This window comes from Medicago sativa, chromosome 6, assembly GCF_051527215.1.
Source record: "Medicago sativa cultivar Bolivia chromosome 6, Bolivia_mono, whole genome shotgun sequence".
Taxonomy (NCBI): domain Eukaryota; kingdom Viridiplantae; phylum Streptophyta; class Magnoliopsida; order Fabales; family Fabaceae; genus Medicago; species Medicago sativa.
In genome coordinates, this window is record NC_140754.1 from 81,467,296 (window position 1) to 81,492,295 (window position 25,000).

At 38.1% G+C, this 25,000-nt stretch overlaps 2 protein-coding genes across 2 annotated transcripts; one reads left to right on the forward strand and one right to left on the reverse strand.

The window, feature by feature from the left end:
- Positions 1-1,765: 1,765 nt before the first annotated feature.
- LOC146917332 (uncharacterized) lies at positions 1,766-6,731 on the reverse strand. Its single transcript, XM_085721869.1, has 4 exons — positions 6,673-6,731; positions 6,201-6,631; positions 2,886-3,025; positions 1,766-2,572 (listed from the first exon to the last, which is right to left on the reverse strand). Exons 1-4 carry the CDS (start codon positions 6,729-6,731, stop codon positions 1,766-1,768), a joined length of 1,437 nt encoding a protein of 478 aa, XP_085577995.1.
- On the forward strand, positions 6,730-21,660 carry LOC146917333 (uncharacterized). The gene is made up of 4 exons (XM_085721870.1): positions 6,730-6,777; positions 7,471-7,663; positions 7,881-8,257; positions 21,538-21,660. The coding sequence occupies exons 1-4, from the start codon at positions 6,730-6,732 to the stop codon at positions 21,658-21,660; spliced, it is 741 nt and encodes a 246-aa protein (XP_085577996.1).
- Positions 21,661-25,000: the final 3,340 nt, after the last annotated feature.

The following is a 25,000-nucleotide window of genomic DNA, read 5'->3' on the forward strand; positions in this document are numbered from 1 at the left end:
CTCTGATTCATGATGAAATTTTTATGTTGGGAAAAACGGGGTGTTACACTCATATTTGTGAGTTCTCAAGTGGGTTGTCATTTCATCTATCAACCAAGAAAATATATATAGGCATTCACTCAGGTCTTTATATTGGCATATCTATTGCCCCAAATCATCTTTATGAAGGACACGGTTCTTTGCTCCCTGTTTACTCTGTCATCATTTCATGGCACCCACTCACCACACTACCCCCTATCTTATGTGCACATATGGCACTAGTCGTACCACGGTTAGGCGAATTTCATTTGGGTGACTTAGTTTTTCGGTGACATTAGTGTATTTTTAATAAGGAGAGATAACCTTGGCGCAACTGGTAAAGTTGTTGTCATGTGACTGTAAGGTCACGGGTTCAAGTCTTGGAAACAGCCTCTTGTGTAAAAACAGGGTAAAAGGCTGCATACAATACACCAAATGGTGGGACCCCTTCTCGGACCCTGCATATGCGGGAACTTCAGTGCACCGGGTTGCCCTTTTAGTGTATTTTAAATGAGAGAGAATGTAAAAACAGGGTAAAAGGCTGCGTACAATACACCAAATGGTGGGACCCCTTCTCGGACCCTGCATATGCGGGAACTTCAGTGCACCGGGTTGCCCTTTTAGTGTATTTTAAATGAGAGAGAATGATAGATGAATAAGTAAAATAAATTATTTAGGCATGACATAAATTTTGGCATCTTTAACTACCATCTCTGTTCCTCTACCTTTCCATACACCCTTGTAACAGCAGAATCTTAATTAATTTACTTAATCATATAGTGTGATCAAACAAACTTTTAATGATAACAAAGCTAAAGATTAATTAAAGATTGTTCTATCATCACCTAACAAAATCACACAATCAACGATCATTGAGCAACATAAATTTCCTGATATTTGCTTTTTATTTCCACTTCAATATATATTTACAAGTGCGTAGAAATTCAAATACATTATCCATGGATGGCCTCCATATTTGATATAATTTTATTTCCAATAATGATTTTCCTTTTTTACTAACTATGTCCTATTTTTCATTGTTAATTTTATAGTCATAAAGGTTGGAAAAAGAAATGAGGATATTTATAAATTTAGACTTCGAAATCAAACAGCTTAATAAGTAACGCGACAAAAGAGCTTAATATTATCTCTCCCTTTTTTATGAACTTCTCATTGTATTATTATTAGAGTATTACTTTTCTCACCCTATGCCTTTCCTAGCGCGCCCTATTTTTTTCCAAAATTGCCTTCGGGGCATTCCGGATTATGTTATCCGGACACGAGCGGAATTTATAATCCGAAATGTACCAGTGCACAGAACTGAAACAGATTTGCATGTCATTGTGGTTTTTATCATTTTTTTTCAATAAAAGGGTATATATGTTTGTATAAAAGACAATTAACTTAAATATTATATCAAAAAATGATTATATATATATATATATATATATATATATATATATATATCATTATACCAAAAAAGAGTTGAATTTATATCATTACACATTTCAACTAATGATATACATTTCAACTAAACTAATGATATATATCTAATCTATGGTGCCGAAAGATCAATGGAACTATCATCCACTTCATCCTTCACAACAGGAGCAGGACCAGCACCAACCCTCTCATCGGGATCAAGATTTTCAACAACGTACAATTCTTCATCATCTTCTATGACCTCTACACCCGCCGCCCGACTTAGCTCATTATAATCTGCCATCCGGCTGACATATCTATCAGGTCAGGTGTTTGCATCCTCTCGATGGTATTGTCTCCATAGAGCGGAAGTGGGAGGAATCGGACAACCATCCTTCAATTTCAATGCCATAAAATGGTTGTCATTCACATATGCCAGACAGACCAACGGATCGATACTTGGTGGCGGGGGTGGACCACATAGAGGGAAAAAGGTTTCTGATTTCCCAATGGACAACACAACAACCGTTTGGCTGAATTTATGTGCGATGAGGAACCCCATATCCGGCATTGTCATCCATTTTTTCGGTGGTGCATTGCCAATACCGGAGTAGGATAGAGCGTCCAAGACCTCTTTATACTGCCTATCATCATTAATCATCCTCCGATAGCGGCCATTTTCTACACCGATAAGCTCTTTGTAAAGGTTGTACCGGACTAATACGTGATCATCACCGGGTACATCCGTAACCTTTTCAATAAAGCCATGCATCCAAATTGGGATTTGGTCTTTGTTTGGTATGTGGACCTCAACGGATGTTGGCTTCTTGGTATTTTTTGGAATTGGCTTAGGAGGAGTAGGAGACATGTTGCTTTTCCGTGCTCTCTTTCTACTTGTCCTTGTTGACCGTGTCTGTGAACCCTGTGTTTCTTGCGCTTGGGAGTCAACAATCTCCCATAGGGAAGGGGACCGCCTTGTCGATCCAATGTTTTGCTTATCTTTCTTTGGAGCTCCTTTGGTGGTGACCTTATTTGGCGGTGGACGCATAGAGGTGGTTTCCGGTAAAACAAATTGTCGGAATTGTTCTTTCAAATGCACCTTCATGTTGTAATCGGGGTCCTTGAACCGCGCCTACAATGTGTAACAAAACAGTCAGAAGAAAACCAGTCAGAAACATGCCATTCTGTTACTACTGATGTCTTCCGGATTATACAATCTGAAATAGACAAGGTAATCCAGATTGTATAATCCGGAACTTCCTGATACACCCTTTGCATGAGCCTTAAATGCACTTGCATGGGGCGTAAATGCTACTTATCCAGATTACATAATCCGGAATACATCGATTATGTCCGGATTATATAATCCGGATTACACCAGTACAGAATACAGAAACAGAAATCCTGGGCAGAACATAAACTAACACAGTGTTGGGAAAAAATACCTGGAGAATATCCCATTCTGGCAATGGAGAGATGTCTTCTTTTTGAAGCTTCGGGTCGACCTCGTACTCGAACCCCAACCTCTTCCAGTGGGTGTGAATTTCTTCCAAACGAATGGCAGTGCCGTTCTTGATCTTCAAAGCTAGCATACACGCACACGGTAATTCGTAAGTGATCAACCAAAGACTTCAAGAGATGTTGCATGTCATTCCTCGTACCCCTAATGGATCGCCTATACCTGTAAGTAGCATTATAAACGTGTTTGATGGTAGTTGAAGTGGTACAGTTCCTCTTCTTTAAGTTGGTAAGCATTTGCCTCGGAGGAACATTAGATTCCACCATCTCTTCAAGGTGAACACGTGAAGTGGAAGAAATAGTCACAAGAAAGGGGGGGTTTGAATTGTGACCCTTTTAAAATTTAATCCTGAAACTTAACAAGTTCATGTACTCAAGAAAATTCTTGGTAAATGTTAGATAAAAGAAGATTGTAAAATATTTAGATATTTAAACAGTTGTTTTCTCAAGAACCAGAATGTCCTGGATAGCGTAAGGTTAAATAATTAAGCAGTTTTACTAAGGACCAGAATGTTCTGGATAATAATTATATAATTAATAAAGAGACTGAAATAATAAAACAATATTAATAATTACCAAGGACCAGAGAACTCTGGAAGAATATAAATGTTAAGCAGTTATATTAGGACCAGAATGCTCTGGATAACAATTATAAGATTAATTATTTAAACTGAATGATAAAATAATATTATGGTTAATTAAGGACCAGAGAACTCTGGATAAATATAAAGTAGTTATATTTAATTATTAAGCTGAATGATAAAACAATATTAATGGTTATTTAAGGACCAGAGAACTCTGGATTAATTTGGTTGTGATTAATTAGGACCAGAATGTTCTGGAGATAAATAAATATTAATGCGAGTGATAGTGTGTGCATATCGTGTAAAAATAAAAGAGAGAGGGAGAGAGAAAGAAAAATAACACATGAGAGTTATCCTGGTTCACCAAACCCGGCTACTTCCAGTCCCCACACCTCGTGTGAGATTATCCACTATAGTATACAGTTGGTAGAAACTTCTAACCAACACTACAAGGTCTTGATCACACCAGATCAGTCTGTAACCCCTGTATTATCAACCTCAGCAGGCTTCTACAATTCTTTGCTTTCGCACAAGAAAGGTTGGAACTCTTCCTATCTCAAACTATTAAGCCCAATAGACTTGAGATCTAGTTATCACTTTGTAGGATGATTGTTTGGATCTAATGTCTCAAACAAAAATATGTAGGATGTTGTTTGGATCTTTGTGTCTCAAACAAACTATCCTTTTACAAATACAAACTCAAAATGTTATCTCAAAGAGATAAGGAAAATAAATATAGTGAAAGATTATGGAGTTTGCTTTGTGATTGTAGAACTAAAGATGTTGCTTTGTGATTGTAGAACTAAAGATGTTGCTTTGTGATTGTAGAACTAAAGATGTAGAACTAAAGAGTTGAAGAGATTGATTTCTTTAGCTTTGAGAGAAAGAGATATCAAAGCTTTTGTAAAACAAAACTCTTGGTTTTAGACTTGAATGTCTTCCTCTATTTATAGACTTGAGATACTTGCTGCCCACTTAAAAATCCAGCTGCCTTGCTTTAATTTGAATTGCATTTTTGCGCTCCAAACACTTGTTACAAGATAGTTTTGTGCTTCAAGATTGATCTTGAGAGTGTCCAACATTTTCATGAAGAGAAAGCACACGTTTTCTCTTTCTTGCAAGCTGTTGCAAGCTTGTCATGCGTGTACCAGCTCATGAGAAATACCTTTGATGAAGTCATGTGATTATGTCACTCCATGACATGTTTACCTTGTCACTTAGATAATTTAAGATGTGGTACTTTTCCTTTAATGGGTCCAAACACTTTTAAGGCCCATTTATGTGTCCAATTTAATTCCTAGTATATTCCTTAAAGTGGTTCGACAATCTTCTTAAATTCTTGATCTCCATAATTTATTTCCTTTGTTTTCAAAAGTCCATACTTGTCCTTTTGCGTGAAAGCTATTTTGAAGAGCTTTGTCATATGCCAAGATCATTCTTGAGATCATTCTCATGAAACATTTCTCACAAAAATCATTAGTAGATAACAAGGTAAAATAAAATAAATATGTTTGTAATCTTTGAAAAACAAAAAGTGAGGATGTTCTCTTCACTTTGTATGACCAGAATAATATTTGTAGGAACATGAGAAACCTTTTTCAAAGTCAAAATTCCTTTGATTGATTTCTATTCTCCAAATCATTTCTTGAATATTGATGGAAGATTCTTAGACCATCATAAGTCTTTTATGATAGAATCTCCAAGCATATGATCATGAATTTTCTTCTTTGATATTTCTCCAATCAATATCATCAATGAATGACTTAATAAATAATTCATTCATGAATTGGTTTCTCTTCAAAGTTGATTCTAATCATTTTGATGAAATGATAAGAATAATTTCGAGTGTAATATGCCTCCTCATCATGAGAACATTCTTTCATCGGAGTTGAAAATGTTCTCTTCTATATGAGATGACAATGCATTCTCATTTAATTAACCTTGAATTAATTTATTGATGATGCGATTTATCTCATAATTTCTCTTGGTGATTGTACACAATGTTTCTTCTCCATTGAGTATCTTTGAGATGTTTTAGCTTAGGCATGCATGAAGGTACATTCAATCATTCTCCTGAATGAAACTTTTGTGCCTTTTCCTTAAACTCTTTTAGAGGTTATTTGAAGATCATTCCTTTCAAATATTAACCCTTTATTCCTCGAATCTTTAAGGCTTTGTTGAAAACCATGTGGTGACGAGGATTAGTCAATTGATCATAAAATTCATCTTCTTGCTGAATCTTCAATCAACACTCATTTGATTCAAACAATATTCTTTTTATATCTTCTTTGAGCTTGTGATACTATTGTTTTGGTATTTTTTCAATGAGTATATATATGCACTTGTCAGAGACTTCTTTCTTGTCAACTTCTGTGAAAGGACTCAAGTGCAAACATTAGTAGATCACAATTCATAAAACTTATTGAGCTTGTGATACTATTGTTTTGGTATTTTTTCAATGAGTATATATATGCACTTGTCAGAGACTTCTTTCTTGTCAACTTTTGTGAAAGGACTCAAGTGCAAACATTAGTAGATCACAATTCATAAAACTTAGTGTTTATTCCACAAGGTTTGTTATCATTAAAACATTCATCAAAAAGATTTTTGTTTCAACAACACGTTCATTTGGGTTTAGACAACTGGCAGTTTTATGACCTTTCAACACATCTGTCATGCCATGGTTGTGTTTACCATCACCAACTTTGAGGATCCACTCACCACCAGTCAACAAGTAACCTCTCAGCCTGAATGGACACTCGCATTTAACCGAACCAGCTATCTCACGCCGACTCTTTCTCTTGTACTCAGTGTATGAACCTCCCCTTTCACATATCAAAGTAACAAATGCATTTCTTCCATTGCCACCGTTATCGGATTTACCAATAATAGTGGAAAACCCAAGCTTCCTAGATTTCTCTCGAACCCACTCCAACAAATCATTCCGTGTTGCAAACTTGTGTTTGGTGGTAAAATGTTCTCGATGGTCAATACAAATAGCAACAACTGGAGGTGGTACAACAGGAGGAATAGGAGGAGGAGCATCCTCTACTTTAGGGGGTGGTGGTGGGGATTCTCGGATTTGGCATCTCCGGAATCATGCGCATATTCAAGTAAAAGAAGCGGCAACACAACAGGAGGTTCATTCTGAGGTACATCATCATTTGGGGGATCAACAGGAACAACCATGACTGAAAATAGTGCAAAACAGAGTCAGAAAATGGACACAGTTTCTGTACTGGTGGTGTCCGAAAAATGCAATCCGGAATACATGAATACAGTCCGGATTACATATTCCGGAAAAGTACAGTGAAGATCATACAACGTGATCAAAGCTTAATCGCCTAAAAATCGACTAGGGAAAGGTTTATATACACATTACCTTTGCATTCAGACGAAAATGATGATGTTAACACCCCTTGATGGCCAGATTGCTGCTCCAAACCATGATTTCGCCCAAATGGAGTGTTTTTTAGAGGTGTAGGGAGTGTTTTTGATAAAGGTGGTCTGCTTCAGCTAGGTTCTGGAGAACTATATATAACCTAGCTCTCCGGATTACATTTTTTCGAAAAAAAATGACTACTTTTTCCCGCTCGTTTCGAATACAGGGCGTGCGGAATATCTTCTCCAGAATACATCCATTTTGTCCGAATTATGTTATCCGGATTGTATTTCAACTGACCAACCCCAAGTTTCGCAAGTCCCCACGAGACAGGGTGATTTTCAAACGGTTCGGATTATACAATCCGAATATTGTCCGGAATATATAATCCGAATTAAGGGTATTTTGGTCAAAAAAATAGGGCGCGCGAGAAGGCCATAGGGTGGGAAAGTAAATTTGATTTTTACTTTTCCCACCCTATGGCCTCCTCGCACGCCCTACGCAAATTACCAACATACCCTCCGGATTATATATTCCGAAATATAGATAAAACTTCCAGATTATATAATCCGAACAGTTGCGAGGTATAAAAGGAACTTCACCCCCCATTTTTACAGTTTTACAGTTTCACTTCTCTCTCTACATTATCCGAAAATCCGAACACCAAAAATCTTGACCAAATTTGGAGTTTTCTTGCTCAAAAGCACCGCATTTCAACCCTTATCAAGCATCATGGAAGGTAAGTTCGATTTCTATACACATGCAAGTTCAATTAGTTCGTATTTTTTTTTTAATTCCGTTCGAATGCAATCCGGATTTTGTTTTTCGGACTAGGTTGTTGCTCCTCCCGATTTCGAAATCCGGAGTAACCCAGAACGTTTTTTTGTTTCTGTTTTGTGTTGTTTGATTGTGTTGTTTCATTGTTATTGTTGATTACTCTAATTTGAATGTTACAGAAGGTTCAACATCAAATACCCGACGCGTAAGGGAGGCAGGGCATGCTTCCCATAGGAGAGAGCGTTCTCGACGGCTGCAGGAGGAAGGTGGTGTTCCTCCAAGGCGTCGGGGTGGTAGAGGATGCCATGCTGATGTCGAGCCTGATGTCGAGCATCAGCAGTATATGGAGAAGGAGCCGGAGCAGGCTGATGCTGATGTGAAATTGCAGCATATGGAGGAGCAGGAGCTTGAGGAGGAGCTGCAGGGTATGGACGAGGAGATGGAAGATGCCGAGCCACAGCAAAGGCGAAAGAAGAAGGAGAAGGTGGTGGACCCTGAGCCACTACAGGACTATCCCGGCGGCCCACACCAGACTGACCTGCTGTTGAGGTACCATGTGCACGTGGCCAGGAAGGCGGCTGATGGTGTGGTATGCACTGTTAAACTCACTTTATATCTGATTTATATTTAGAACTGCCTGTTTATGTACTGTTTAAACTCACTTTATTAATTTTAAATATATGCAGTGGCGTGGAAAATTAAAATGCATCAACAACGGAAGGAAGATAGAGGCGATGCATGATGATGACACCAGACCTATCATGGCTGCACGGTGGTGGGAGAGCAGATTGCGTCGCACAGGCCTTGGTTGGCTCCAGGATACGAACTACACCATTATTGATCATGGGCTGATTTGTGCGTTCGTGGAGAGGTGGCACGAGGAGACTTCCAGATTCCACCTTCCGTTTAGGGAGATGACAGTCACACTTGATGATGTGGCCTCTTTGCTGCATATCCCCATTGACGGCAAGCTCCTGTCCCACGGGTCCATAACACAGGACGAGGCGGTGGAATGGATGGTGGAGTACTTGGGGTCTGATCTGAGTGATGCACACAAGGAGATCGAGAAGACCAAAGGTGCACATTGCAGATTTAACTACTTGGAGAGGATATTCAAGGAGCGGTTGAAGGAGCAGAGGGATTTGGCGGAGGAGTATGGTGTGACTGAGGAGGTGGATGTTGGAACAAAATGTGTTTAACAATGAACCTTAAAGAGTTTTGATGATAACAAGGTATTAAAAATTGTAAATTGGACTAGCTAATATTTGTTCAAGTGTACAGGACCATAATTATAAAGTTACATCATCATTGGTTCTGAATGAGCAAATAAAGAGCAAAGGAAACAACAAAAATTTGAAGCTTGGACGCTCCTGAAGGCAACTTGTTACTGAAGAGAAAAAGCGCTCCTGAAGTTAAGTCGCTTCTGAAGTAAGAATAGTGCTCCTGAAGTTAAAACGCTTCTGAAGTAAGAATAGTGCTCCTGAAGACAAGAAGTCCAGAAGTCATATCATCAGAAGCTGCATCATCAGAAGCTGCAGAAGTCATATCATCAGAAGCTGCATCATCAGAAGCTGCCTCATCAGAAGCTATTTCACCAGAAGCTGAATCTCAACTGGATTTGCAAAAGATTCAAGAATTGAAGAATTATCAATGCAAAAGCTGTCTATTGGATTCGAAAACACAAACAAAGGATTAGTGGAATTTTGCAACGGTCATTTCAAAGGTGTTTGAAGGCTTGTGCTTGCAGTTTGGACGAAAGCGTTGACATTGTACTTTGTACGAATTGTACAACCACGTTCTCCACTACTCTGTTTTGTGTCCACGCTACAAGACAAGAAAACAGCTCCAGAATACGGTTTCGCCTGCATATATGTTCCTTTGGATAAGGAATGGATTTCAAATTTGTTCTTCATAGGACAACAACCAAATCAGGCAATAGATCATTGGTGAAAGATCAAGCTTCAACAACGACTCTTTGGTGTGCTGGCAATTTCACAACGTCTCTTTCACACCTCTATATAAAGGAGTGAAGACTTAGAGTTTTGGTAATGCAAGAACGCTGAACGAAAGACTCACAAGATTTTCACAAGTACCAAACCTCTGCTGAAATTGTTCTGCATTCACTTAGAATTTCTGTGTCTCAAAGTCATATCTTAGAAATTCTTAAGTCCATTGAGTCTGTATCTGATTTGTATTGTGAGCACCTCTGATTGTATATCAAGTGTTCAAACTTAAACAATTTTCTGTGTAATTTTGTTTAGTTAGGTAGTCTCTTGCAGTTGTGCTTGAGCAGGAAGTCTCTTGATTGTGTTCTTGAGCAAAGGAAGTCTCTTGCTTGTGTGCTTGAGCATTGGAAGTCTCTTGCTTGTGTGCTTGAGCATTTGTAATCAGATATTACTCATAGTGAACTCTCCTTGGAAGTGCAAGGGGGACAGGACTACTTCCGGTTTGTGGAAGGAACCTGTATAATTGCTTTGTGTCTTTCTTCTTCTCTCTCTCTGTTTTTTCCGCTGCATATAGATTCTGATAATCACTTCAGAAGCTGTCTCACTTAGCTTCTGATCAGTGTGTTCAGTTTTTAGGAGAAACGAAGAATTTTCCAAAACACAATTCAACCCCCCCCCCCCCCCCCCTTCTTGTGTTTTTTCTCACCTTCATTTGGTATCTAGAGCCTTGGTCTGTTGTGTAACACTTAACCGTGCAACAGTCAAAGATCTGAGAAAAACATGACTACTCCTCCTCCTAATGGTTCTGATGATACTAGCTATAGAAATGTCTCACATGATTATAGTGATAGTAAGAAAACCAGTGTTGGAAAAGTTCCAAAGTTCAATGGAGATGTTGAAGAGTTCTCTTGGTGGAAGACCAATTTTTACAGTTACATCATGAGCCTAGATGAAGAATTGTGGGATATTCTGGAAGATGGTGTTGGTGGTTTAGTCCTTGATGAAGAAGGAGCTGCTGTGGATAGAAAGAAACATACTCCAGAACTGAGGAAACTCTACAAGAAGCATCATATTATCAGAGGAGCTCTTGTCACTGCCATACCCAAAGCAGAATACATGAAGATGAGTGACAAATCCACTGCTAAAGCTATGTTTGCTTCTCTCTGTTCAAATTATGAAGGGAGCAAGAAGGTCAAAGAAGCAAAGGCTCTCCTGCTTGTACATCAGTATGAGTTATTCAAGATGAAGGATGATGAAACTATTGAGGAGATGTACTCAAGGTTTCAAACCTTAGTTTCTGGGCTACAGATTCTAAAGAAGAGCTATGTTGCTTCTGATCATGTAAGCAAAATTCTCAGAAGCTTACCTGCCAGATGGAGACCAAAGGTGACTGCCATTGAGGAAGCTAAAGATTTAAACACTTTAAGTGTCGAAGATCTTGTTAGTTCTCTCAAAGTTCATGAGTTAAGTCTTAATGAACATGAGTCTACTAAGAAGAGTAAATCAATAGCTCTTCCATCCAAAGGCAAGTCATCAAAAGCTCTCAAAGTGGTTGAATCTGAAGAGGAAGAACAGTCAAGTTCAGATTCTGAACCAGATGCTGCTGAAATGGCCATGCTCTCAAACAGACTTCAATATCTGGCCAAGAAGAACAGAAAGTTTCTCGCCAAAAGGGGTAACTCCAGAAGCTCAAGGAAAGAAGATCAGAAGGGATGCTTCAACTGTAAGAAGCCGGGACACTTCATTGCTGAATGCCCTGATCTTCAAAGAGAAAAGTCAAAGGACAAGTCAAAGAGGTCTACATTCAAACCAAGCAAATTCAAGAAGCAGATTAAGCAGAGTTTAATGGCAACCTGGGATGATTTGGGTAGTGAATCTGGATCTGTTAAAGAGGAAGCTGATGAAGATGCAAAGGTAGCTGTTGGGTTGGTAGCAACAGCAACTTCAGAAGCTGGATCAGATTCAGACTCAGAAGATGAAAACGAGGTATATTCCAAAATTCCCAAAGATGAACTTGTTGAGTCACTTAAAGAACTTCTTACACATTTTGAAGTAAGAACCAATGAGTTGAAGGATTTAAAAGAAAAATATGCTGATTTGGTACAACAGCAAAAATCAACTCTATTGGATCTGAAAGCTTCTGAACAAGGACTTAGGGGCTTTGATTTCATGTGTAAAACATGTGAAAATCAGCTCAGGTTCTTATGTCAGAAGCTACAAGAAATGTGTAATGAAAAACCTTTAAGTAATCATGAAATTGCTCTTGAAGATTTCATTATATCTGGCATTGACAGAAGCAGAGTAGCTTCTATGATTTATAGCATTTACAAGAACAATGGCAGAGGAATTGGTTTTCCAGAAGTGAAACTTGAGAAAACCAATCTAAAGTCTTGTTGTGAATGCATCAAGGAAGGTCTGAAAACATTCTTTGTACCAGAAGGGGCTGAGTTGGAAACTGTTGTTCAATCAGAACCTGAAGCTTCTAGTTCTAAGGCTAAGATTACTTCAAAGCCAAAGAACTCTAAGTCAAAGGCTATGATCAAATCTGATTCCAAGACTTCAAAGGTTAGGATCCTGAAAAGATCAAAACCTATTCCTCAGAGTCTGGTGAAACCAAAATTTGGGGTTCTGAAGTCTAAGTTTCAGAAGAAGACAGTTACTGCTTCTGAAGTACCAAAACCTAAGGTGATGGTTAATCAGAAGCAACCCAACTCACAGCACAAGGTACAAGAAGTGAAGAGTAAATCCTTAAGTACTAACCTTCCAGGACCCATAGAACAATGGGTACCTAAATCTAAAATTGTCAATGATGCAGGTATGTCTAAGAGCAGTGTCAAAGTAAAGATCATGGTACCTAGACAGCGGTTGCTCAAGACACATGACAGGAGACAAGTCCATGTTCCTCAGCCTAACAATGAAAGAGGGAGGAAATGTGAAATTTGGAGGCAACCAGTCAGGCAAGATCATAGGTACAGGAACTATTGGTAATTCCTCTACCTCAATTAATAATGTATGGTTGGTAGATGGTCTTGAACATAACCTTTTGAGCATTAGTCAATTTTGTGATAATGGTTATGATGTGCTTTTTGAAAAACCCAACTGTACAGTAATCAACAAGGAAGACAAATCCATTGTGTTCAAGGGAAAGAGAGTTGACAATGTCTATAAAATCAATTTTTCTGAACTGGCTGATCAGAAGGTGATTTGCCTACTGTCAGTGAATGATAAGAAATGGATGTGGCACAGAAGGTTGGGACATGCTAACTGGAGATTAATCTCTAAGCTTAGTAAGTTACAACTTGTGAAAGGGCTACCAGACATTGACTATCATTCAGATGCACTCTGTGGTGCATGTCAGAGAGGGAAAATTGTGAAATCATCTTTTAAAACCAAAGACATTGTTTCAACCTCAAGACCTTTAGAATTACTCCATATTGATTTATTTGGACCAGTGAGTACTGCATCCTTATATGGAAGTAGATATGTATTAGTCATTGTTGATGATTACAGCAGATGGACTTGGGTGAAATTCATAAAGAGTAAAGATGTTGCGTGTGATGTATTCAGTAGCTTCTGCACTCAAATTCAATCTGAAAAAGAATCAAAAATTTTGAAAATCAGAAGTGATCATGGTGGAGAATTTGAAAATGAGCCATTTGAAGCTTTTTGTGAAAAACATGGAATTTTCCATGAATTCTCTTCTCCTAGAACACCACAACAAAATGGGGTTATAGAGAGAAAGAATAGAACTTTACAAGAAATGGCCAGAACCATGATTCATGAAAACAAGTTACCAAAACATTTTTGGGCAGAAGCAGTGAATACAGCATGCTATGTTCAAAACAGGATCTATATTAGACCTATTTTGGAGAAAACAGCATATGAACTTTTTAAAGGAAGAAAACCCAATATCTCTTACTTTCATCAATTTGGATGTACATGTTACATTCTGAACAACAAGCTCTACCTAAAGAAATTTGATGCCAAGGCCCAAAGAGGAATCTTTTTAGGTTACTCTGAAAGGTCAAAGGCATACAGAGTGTATAATTCAGAGACACTCTGTGTTGAAGAATCTATGCACGTTAAATTTGATGACAAGGAGCTTGAAGATAAAACTTCAAAGCAAGGTGAAAGTTTTGCAGAGATACAGGTTCCTGAAGCTACTCCAGAACCTGATCAGATAGCTGAGTCTGAAGATAGTCCAGAAGCTGAACCCACATCAGAAGCGCAAGATGAAACTGCTTCTGATGAAGCACAAGATGGCTCACATCAAGAAGATCCTCCCAGAAACACATTCAAACACAAGTCTTCACATCCTGAGGAGCTAATCATTGGAAACAAAGATAGTCCAAGAAGAACAAGATCACATTTCAGACAAGAAGAGTCAATGATTGGACTAATCTCAATGATTGAACCTACAACAGTTGATGAAGCACTTTCAGATGATGGATGGATCCTAGCTATGCAAGAAGAGTTGAATCAATTTCAAAGAAATGATGTGTGGGATCTTGTACCCAAACCTCAGCACAAGAACATTATTGGAACAAAATGGGTATTCAGAAACAAGCTGAATGAGCAAGGTGAAGTAACAAGAAACAAAGTCAGGCTTGTTGCACAAGGGTATAGTCAACAAGAAGGCATTGATTACACTGAAACGTTTGCTCCAGTTGCAAGATTGGAAGCAATCAGGTTACTTCTTTCCTATGCAGTTAATCATGGCATAATATTATATCAAATGGATGTCAAGAGTGCATTTCTAAATGGTGTCATAGAAGAAGAAGTGTATGTCAAGCAACCTCCTGGATTTGAGGATATTAAATATCCTGACCATGTTTTTAAACTGAAGAAATCACTATATGGCTTGAAACAAGCTCCCAGAGCTTGGTATGATAGACTAAGTAATTTCTTAATCAAAAATGATTTTAAAAGAGGACAGGTTGATACTACACTCTTCAGAAGGACCCTTGGGAAAGATATTCTTGTTATGCAAATATATGTTGATGATATAATATTTGGTTCTACTAATGCATCTCTTTGCAAGGAATTTTCTGAGTTAATGCAGGATGAATTTGAAATGAGCATGATGGGAGAGCTGAAGTTCTTCCTTGGCATTCAAATCAATCAATGCAAAGATGGAGTCTATGTTCATCAATCAAAGTACACAAAGGAGCTTCTGAAGAAGTTCAAACTTGAAGATTGTAAAGTGATGAACACTCCAATGCACCCTACGTGCAACTTAAGCAAAGAAGATGAAGGAGCTAAAGTAGATCAGAAGCTGTATAGAGGTATGATTGGTTCTTTGTTATACCTCACTGCATCTAGGCCAGATATTTTATTCAGTGTATGCTTGTGTGCAAGATTCCAATCAGATCCTAGAGAATCTCATATGACTGCTGTCAAGAGAATCTTCAGGTATTTGAAAGGAACAACTAATCTTGGACTCCTTTATAGGAAATCCTTAGATTATAAGCTAATTGGATTCTGTGACGCTGATTATGCTGGTGATAGGATTGAAAGAAAGTCAACCAGTGGCAATTGTCAATTTCTGGGTGATAATCTTATATCCTGGGCTAGCAAAAGACAAACAACTATTGCTATGTCTACAGCAGAAGTAGAATACATTTCAGCTGCAAGTTGTTGTACACAACTACTTTGGATGAAACATCAGTTGGAAGATTATCAGATAACTGCTAACAGTATTCCCATTTATTGTGATAATACTGCTGCTATTTGTTTGTCTAAAAATCCAATTTTGCATTCAAGAGCTAAGCACATTGAAATCAAACACCATTTTATCAGAGATTATGTTCAAAAAGGAATTTTAGATATACAATTCATTGATACTGAAAATCAATGGGCTGATATATTTACTAAGCCTTTAACTGTTGAAAGATTTGATTTTATAAAGAAAAATTTGAACATGCACTTTGTATCTGATTAAATGCTTGCTTGCTCCTGAATAGGGTTTTAGGTTCTGAAGTTAGTTCAGAAGCGGTAGTCCATCAGAAGCTCTTTATTGAGGTTCTGAGGAAAACTCGCTTCTGATGATGACGTCAGCATCTGAAGTCCAGAAGCCGGATTTGTTGCTTCTGAATAGTTGAATTAGTGGAAACGTTGGAAGTTACCTTTTAAAAAGTAACTTCTGGCCCACTAACTTGGTAGTTACTCTGTGAACTTCTTACGTGGCCTGTATGTGTTGGTGTATAACTAAAAGGGCAATGATGATTTAATAGCTTTGAAAGTACTTTTCACGCGCCCCCAATTTTGTCATTAATGTTATGTTTGTTTGTCTCTTTTGAATTGCAATCGTTTTACTTTTAACACTTTGACAATTCACACACTACTCACTCACAACAAACACATTTGCTCTCAAACCTCTTGCGAAGTAAGCGCATTCTCTCAACCTTAGAACCCTAAAATCTTCATCTTCTTCAAATCTTCGTCAATCATCAAATGGCATCATCAAGTTCGCAACGAGAAGATTCAGTATCTACTTCACGAATGGTCCCTGAATATGACTACAGAGGAAGAAGCATGAAATTGGAAGAATGGGATTTACAAGTTCAGATAGAGAATCCAGTGGATTTTGATTCTCTGGGCTTTCATAAGTGTTGGATCAGAAGCTACTTTGAAGAGCAAGGACTCATGCATTACTTCAAAATGTTGAATGGACCAACATACGAAGCTCTGGTTAGACACTTCTGGGTAAGAGCAAAATTTTACAACAGAGCAGCATCCCTAGCTGAGGAAAGTCGGATAGTGTTAATGTATCCTGAATTAGAAGGGAAAACAAGAGAAGAAATGGGTCTTGCGCCGTTTGTTGAGGATGAAATCAGATCAAGTATCTGCGGTATTCCAGTAAGAATTACTCAATGGCAGATAGAAGCTGTTCTTAAGGTTGAAGCGTCTGGATATTACTCTGGAATTGATCTTTCAAGTGCTGCTGAACAACGCATTTGGAAGGAAAGAGCTAACTTGGTTATATACAATTCTGAAAAGGAGAAGAAATATGCTGAATTAAACATGGAAACCAAGATGCTTCTGAAGATTCAGAATGAAAATTTGTTTCCATGTGGTGATAATGAGAAACCAAATTTGGCTCAGAAAGTCTTTCTCCAGCACCTCATCAAGAAGGAAAAGGTGAATGTGCCCAAATACATGTTCAAGTACTTGGTAGAGTGTTTGAAACAGAGTCAGCTGCAGGATAAACCAAGGCCCTGGGTCCCTTATGGAAGACTCTTATCAGAGATATTCTATCAAGGAGGTGTCTTGGACAGTTTAAGCAGAGCTCAAGGCTACACAGATCAGATGTTGTATACAAAAACTGGAGCATTCATAAATGCTCAAACTCTCAAGAATATGAAGCTGATCAGCAAGGTCACCAAACTTAAGACTGATCTAAGTGAATCCCATGTCGTGTCTGATCTTATGAGGGATTTTCCACCCATCTGCAAACAGGATCCTATTGAAGTACAGATGAGGTACATCAAGGAACACTATGTGGCAACCAAAGAGGTCATCAGGTTGGATGAGGTACCTGAGGAAATGTATGGTGGTACTGTGCCTCTGGCAAAAAGCAGAAGTGTTAAGAGGAAAATGACCAAAGAAGAGTATCTGAAGGTTGAAGAATCTGCTAAGAAGGCAAGACCTGCTTCTGTCAAGCTTAAGATTGGTGGTTCTGCAATGCCATCAATTGAAGAGGTAGCTGAAGACAACAACTCTTGTGCAGTCCTAAGTTCTGGTATTGCCCCTGTACAACCAGCTATACCAAAGAGGAAGAGGAAGCCAGCTTTGAGGAGGACCAAGGATTTTCCTCATATCACTTTGACAGCTCAAGCTGCTTCTGATTGGGAGTTAAAGGAGTTACAAGGGAAGAAGGCAGCAGCTGAAAAAGTCTTGGAAATTGCTGCTGAGCTACAAGAGTCTGTAGTTTCAGAAGCCAAGCAACTGTTGCTGATGACCAGTGAGTCTGCTAAAGAGGATTCTGATCCTGAACCCGAGAAGGTAATTAATATATCATCAGATTCCGCATCCACATCATTATCAGATTCTGATGATTCTGATGATGATATACCCTTAGCTCAACTTTTTCAAAAACCAGTAAAAAGCCAGTCAACATCAACCAAAACCAACAAAAAGCCCTCTCAGTCAACTACTTATGAACCAGTTGGTCACATAATTAATGAGAAGTTGGCTGAACTAGCTGAGCAGAGAGAAAGAGTCTTTGATACTATCTTTCGCCTTAACCCTCAACCCCTTAACATTCAACCTCTCAACATGATTCCTCCAGAAAATGTTGAGTTTACCTCAGAAAAGGCCTCTGAAACAACTCCAGAAGCAGCTGCTTCTGAAAATGTTGTTTCAGAAAACCCCCATCAACACACACCTGAACCACATAAACCCACAACACCCCCACAATCACCAATAGCTACCATTGACCCCCAACTCAACACTCAAACATCAACTTCACCACAACAACCACCAACTGAAATTGAACACTCCCCAGAACCAACTCCCATGGATGTTGACAACTCTCAAGCCAATGTTCAAGCCTCAACCTCTACCGCACACGTTGCTTCTGACCAGCCCTCATCTTCAAACACACAAACACACTTTACCATTCCAGTTCCTAACCCTGTTCAAGACCTGGAAATCAGTGATTCTGATCTTGAAACCCTTGAACAACCACCCACAAACATCCTGGAATCTGGATATATTAATGCTGAGCTTCTCACAATCCTTAGTCAAATGCATAATCTGGTGGATCAAAGAAGGTCAATTGATCTCACCAACGCATATGAAGACTCCTGGGCATCTCTTCAGAACCGGGCAGCTGAGCTTATTGAAAATGTAAAGGCTAAGTGCATCAGAAGCAAGGAAGCTTCTGTCAGGAATTTAATGGAGCATCTAAAGCAGAATCTCAGAGTAAGAAGTTCTACACTGCTCCTGGCAAACCAGCCTTTCTTCTCAGAAAAGGACTACTTGACCAGAGAAGCAAGGTTGTGTAAGCTTCTGAAGAAACAGATGGCACAGCAGCAGCAAGAGGCTAAGGAAAGGGAACAGGCTCTTCTCCAGAGGCAACAATACCTTGAAGAACTGTTGAAGACAACAACTGAAGAAATGGAGAAGATGAAGAAACAACAACAAACCAATCATTAGTTGCACACCTTAGTGTTATCTTTTGTTTGTTGTGTGTTTTAAATTTTTTTTAGTCCTTGCTTCTGAAACCATCTTGTTTTATTTTTCTATGCTTCTGAATGCTTAAATGATTCTGACTGCTTAGCTGCTTCTGATAATTGGATATTCATGTTCATATACTTTGGTCTGATTTATTTAGTTAATTTCTTAGTATACTCTCTCATGCTTGAGTTTTTCTCAAATCTTTTTGTCCTTTTTGCTTATTTTTATCTCATTTTTTTTGATAATGACAAAAGGGGGAGTATATGTGACAAGTATTTAAAGGCTCTGAGCCCCATTAACATTAATGGCATTTGAAATTTTTGAAAAACTTCTATCATTTTTTTTACCTTATTGGTATAAGCTATGAACGAACGAAGGAGTATCAAAATTCAAGTAAAATTAATTGAACCATTCTTCTTATCTATAAGTTAATTCTTTCAATGATTCAATTTTTTAAAGCTCTGATATTTTTATTGTGCGAAAAATGAATTTAATTAACTTGGATAGAACTTAGGGGGAGCTTACAAATCTCACCTTACAGACTATCAGACTCAGGGGGAGTTTGAGCTTACAAACCTCAGACTCTGAGCTTACAAACCTCAGAACCCCAAAGTCAACTTGTTAATTAGATTAACAACAATTGATCAATTTTAAATACTTTTGTTTGTCATCATCAAAAAGGGGGAGATTGTTGGAACAAAATGTGTTTAACAATGAACCTTAAAGAGTTTTGATGATAACAAGGTATTAAAAATTGTAAATTGGACTAGCTAATATTTGTTCAAGTGTACAGGACCATAATTATAAAGTTACATCATCATTGGCTCTGAATGAGCAAATAAAGAGCAAAGGAAACAACAAAAATTTGAAGCTTGGACGCTCCTGAAGGCAACTTGTTACTGAAGAGAAAAAGCGCTCCTGAAGTTAAGTCGCTTCTGAAGTAAGAATAGTGCTCCTGAAGTTAAAACGCTTCTGAAGTAAGAATAGTGCTCCTGAAGACAAGAAGTCCAGAAGTCATATCATCAGAAGCTGCATCATCAGAAGCTGCAGAAGTCATATCATCAGAAGCTGCATCATCAGAAGCTGCCTCATCAGAAGCTATTTCACCAGAAGCTGAATCTCAACTGGATTTGCAAAAGATTCAAGAATTGAAGAATTATCAATGCAAAAGCTGTCTATTGGATTCGAAAACACAAACAAAGGATTAGTGGAATTTTGCAACGGTCATTTCAAAGGTGTTTGAAGGCTTGTGCTTGCAGTTTGGACGAAAGCGTTGACATTGTACTTTGTACGAATTGTACAACCACGTTCTCCACTACTCTGTTTTGTGTCCACGCTACAAGACAAGAAAACAGCTCCAGAATACGGTTTCGCCTGCATATATGTTCCTTTGGATAAGGAATGGATTTCAAATTTGTTCTTCATAGGACAACAACCAAATCAGGCAATAGATCATTGGTGAAAGATCAAGCTTCAACAACGACTCTTTGGTGTGCTGGCAATTTCACAACGTCTCTTTCACACCTCTATATAAAGGAGTGAAGACTTAGAGTTTTGGTAATGCAAGAACGCTGAACGAAAGACTCACAAGATTTTCACAAGTACCAAACCTCTGCTGAAATTGTTCTGCATTCACTTAGAATTTCTGTGTCTCAAAGTCATATCTTAGAAATTCTTAAGTCCATTGAGTCTGTATCTGATTTGTATTGTGAGCACCTCTGATTGTATATCAAGTGTTCAAACTTAAACAATTTTCTGTGTAATTTTGTTTAGTTAGGTAGTCTCTTGCAGTTGTGCTTGAGCAGGAAGTCTCTTGATTGTGTTCTTGAGCAAAGGAAGTCTCTTGCTTGTGTGCTTGATCATTGGAAGTCTCTTGCTTGTGTGTTTAAGCATTTGTAATCAGATATTACTCATAGTGAACTCTCCTTGGAAGTGCAAGGGGGACAGGACTACTTCCGGTTTGTGGAAGGAACCTGTATAATTGCTTTGTGTCTTTCTTCTTCTCTCTCTCTGTTTTTTCCGCTGCATATAGATTCTGATAATCACTTCAGAAGCTGTCTCACTTAGCTTCTAATCAGTGTGTTCAGTTTTTAGGAGAAACGAAGAATTTTCCAAAACACAATTCAACCCCCCCCCCCCCCCCCCCCTTCTTGTGTTTTTTCTCACCTTCAGTGGAGAGGTTGTGGGACCAGGCTGTCCGCATATATTTGCTGTACTTGGTGGGCATCACGATCTTCAGTGACAAAAGCCAGTGGAATGTCCATGTTGTCTAACTGAAGTACTTCAGAGACCTTGATATTTATGCTGGTTTTTCGCGGGGAGCTGTGGCACTAACTCAGTTGTATAAGGAGCTCAACAATGCTGCACGTTGGAACACCAGTCAGGTGGCAGGATACCTGAGTTTGCTGCAGGTATAAATTAAGAACTATGTTTTATTGTTTTTTAATTTAAGTGTATATGGTTTGTATATTTATATGTGGTTGTCTTTGGTGTAGGCTTGGGTGTTTCATCACTTCATAGGTATGGGAAGCAAGGATGTCTAGGACGGATATGTGGAGAATTTGTATCCACGCGCGATGCTTTTTGTGCCACTGCATGGTTTAGGCACAGTGGACCAGTACAAGAGCTATCTAAATGCGCTGGATTTGACGAGGGTTGTCATGGCCCCATATGCTACACACCGTCAGGCACGTCCGTTTGAGCGGGTCAGCCTTTACTCTGGATGGCTGAGATGCGGAGACCGCATGGTGAGATATCTGCCGGAGAGGGTGCTTCGCCAGTTTGGGTGGGTTCAGACCATACCGAGACATCCCGTTCAGAGTTCAACTGTTGATGTTAACTTGGCGGAGATCACAAACCGCTTCCAGCATGCACTTGATTATACGCTAACACCTCAGGAGTTGGGACAGATTGCGGTTCATGGTGTGGAGGTAGAACATGGAAACATCGAGTGGTTTTACCAGGTGTCTCATCCACGCATGATTCTTTAAGACATGCCGGTACCGGTGCCACAGCCACCAGAGCGTGAGGTCCTTGATGCCCGAGCTGCTCAAGATTATGGAGACCTTGCGTACTTACAACTTAGCGGAAGAATGACCCGCATCAGAGACCACATCTATGTTGTGATGAGAAGTGGTCTGGTCCCGAAAGGGTGTGAGGAATGGCAGCATTTGGAGGATGCGTTGAGAGAGGTGCATGATGGGAAAGTTTACAGTCATCGGGGAGCTACTCAGGGTGGCAGGGGTGGTGGCAGAGGTGGTGGTCAAGGCGGAGGTGGTACGGGTGTAGTTATTAGGGGCTGATTGTGTTTTATGTAATTTTAATGTTTAAATATTTTGGATAATTATGTTATGTACCATTTGGATACTTTTGTTTTATTAAAGTTTAAAAATTATATTGTATTGTTAATTTTAATGTTATAGTTTGCTTTGTTGGTTTGCATATGGTCAAAGGCCAAAACAATTGACTGAATCAGCTCTAAAACAGAGGCTCAGCCAAAACAGATGGCTTCTGCCTCTGTACTGATGCATTCTGGATTATACAATCCAAACATGTTTAGTACATTCCGGATTATATAATCCGGAACCATCATTCACACCCCCCTTTTGTTGACTTTCAACGGGGTGATTTACACGTTTCGGATTATATATTCCGGAGTAATCTAACTCTTTCGGATTATATAATCCAGAACAATATTTTCATAACTGGCATCATCATCCATCAGGGTGGATGAAGTGCCAAAATAGTCGTGTAAATCCGGATTTAATATTCCGGACTGACTTCGGATTATATAATCCGGACGAGGGGTATTTTGGGAAAAAAATAGGGCGCGCGAGGAAAGGCATAGGGTGGAAAAGGTAATACTCTTGTATTTTTACCAGCCAATTTCTATCTTTTGTAAACCAATCCGGGGCCCTAAAAATCGAACTGACATTTCTAGGTGGGGCCCTAAAAATGAATTGAGAGCTTAACTTCTAAGTAATATTTTGTTTGGACCACAAATAGGCATGGCAATGGGGCGGGATGGGGACATGTTTTACCTTCCCCGTCCCCATACCCTATTCTCATATACTTACTTGTTATCCTACCCATACCCAACAGGGATGAGAAATTGAATGTCATTCTCATCCCCGACGGGTACGGGTATCCCCGCCTCATCCCGTCCCCGTATTTAATAATTTTTTTAATAAAAAATATAAGTTTTTTTTTTGCAAACCCTATGAGTATTGTTGTAATAAATTATCCAACAACATGTTCACTTTGACATTTGTTAGATCGATTGATTTAGGCTTAATTAAACGTTTAGTCCCATAACTTAATTGTTGTTTTCAATTTGATCCCATTTCCTCACCTTGATTCCCCATTGGTTAATTCCTCCCATATGGATCACAAACTTTATGCAAACATATCCCCCTTTTGTTAAAACCTAATTTCCGTAAATTTTTTGAAATTGATCGCAAATCATAGGTGTGTAAATTGAGTTCATGAATCAATTTGAATTGTTGGAAATCATTCAAAAACCCTTCGACGTAAATTGAGAAAGTAACCAATGATCAGTGCATATAAGAATCAACAGTTATTATATTTGGTTGAAGTGAATAAGGAATTGGCTGTGTAGAATTTTGAGATCTCGGAGAAGAAACGATTTTTTTTGGTACAATCAAGAAACCATTTTAAGTGAATAATGGTATAATGCAAGAGGGCAATAGAAAGGATGAGGAAAAAAATAGTTACTAAGGTGTGGAAAATAAATTTGATGCCACCGTGCACTTTTAAATGAATAATTAATAGCCTCTGGATTAAATCAATTTAATGTATGAGATTTGGTGTCAACGAATCCGTTGACACCTGGTGTCAACGGATCCTGACTCATATATATATATATATATATATATATATATATATATATTCAGGGAACAAGCTTAAAATTAGTGAACAATTGTGTGCATTTTTTAGAACATTTCATTTTCTCTCCATCACAATGGTTCATTTCAAGTGTCTTAACTTTCTTAGTAGCAAGTTAAAATAAATGCATTTTAGAAAAATGAAAATTTCACAAAGTAAGCTATATGAATTTGGAGGTCCAATCACATAATATGTCTCTCCATATAGTCGTCAATCAATATATGCTATTCTCGTTAAAAAAAACTAGATTAAAATGGGATATATCTGAACGGTACTAAACATCAACACTTTTTTGATCCCTTTAATTACTGTTTTTAATCTATATGATTTTGGAGGTCCAATTATTGAATATAGAAGACAAAACTAAGAATGCAAGCTCTGTAGAAGATAACTTGTAGCCCAAGCAAGATAGATAGAGGGCATTTTAGTACTTGTACTTTCTTCTTCTTAGTTAGTTATGTTGGTTACATAGATGAGATTAGACTTGTATAAATACTGATGCTTCCCTTAAACTTTAACCTTTTTTTCTTTTTCTTTTGAAGACATTCACACTGCTTTAAAGAAATTATATGGAAGAAGGATGTAGGAAAAGTGATGTTTACTTAACAGAAGATAAGAAATGGGAAGGAAGTTTCCCACTTAGGAAAAGTGTCATTTGGTTAAGAGAATATTATTTTTATTTATGCATTTGTTAATTAACTAGCTAGCAAATTTAAAATGGGATATATTAGAACTTTTTGACGCATTAATTATTATGATATTCAATGCTTTTTGATGCCTAGTCTCTGCCTCCATCATGATGTTGCCCTCAACTCAACCTTTCTTATTAAAACATTTATATCATTTGTTCTTATTGAACATAAAAAAAAAATTAATGTTATATATTTTTTTTTTTGAAGGAAAAATTTAATGTTATATATGGTGTCATTTGGTTTTTGTGTATTTTTAAAATTAGAAATCCAGTGATGTTGAAATAACACAACTATTACCTGTTCATTATTATTATTCTTTTTAAACTTGTTATTCCATTCTGATTTTTGAGTCAACAGAACAACTTCATTTATTTTCATTTCATATGCTATTATTTTACTCATTAAGTAACAAAGAAAGATTGCCACGAGATTCTGCATTGATTTTCACTAAAGAAAAAGTTGAAGAATAATTGTGACCGGTCCACACGGCTATAGGAAAATGAGAAGGATGTTTCGCCACTAATGTTAAATGCACACTAATAAATAACTCTTGAGCGAAACTAGCTTGCCATTTTT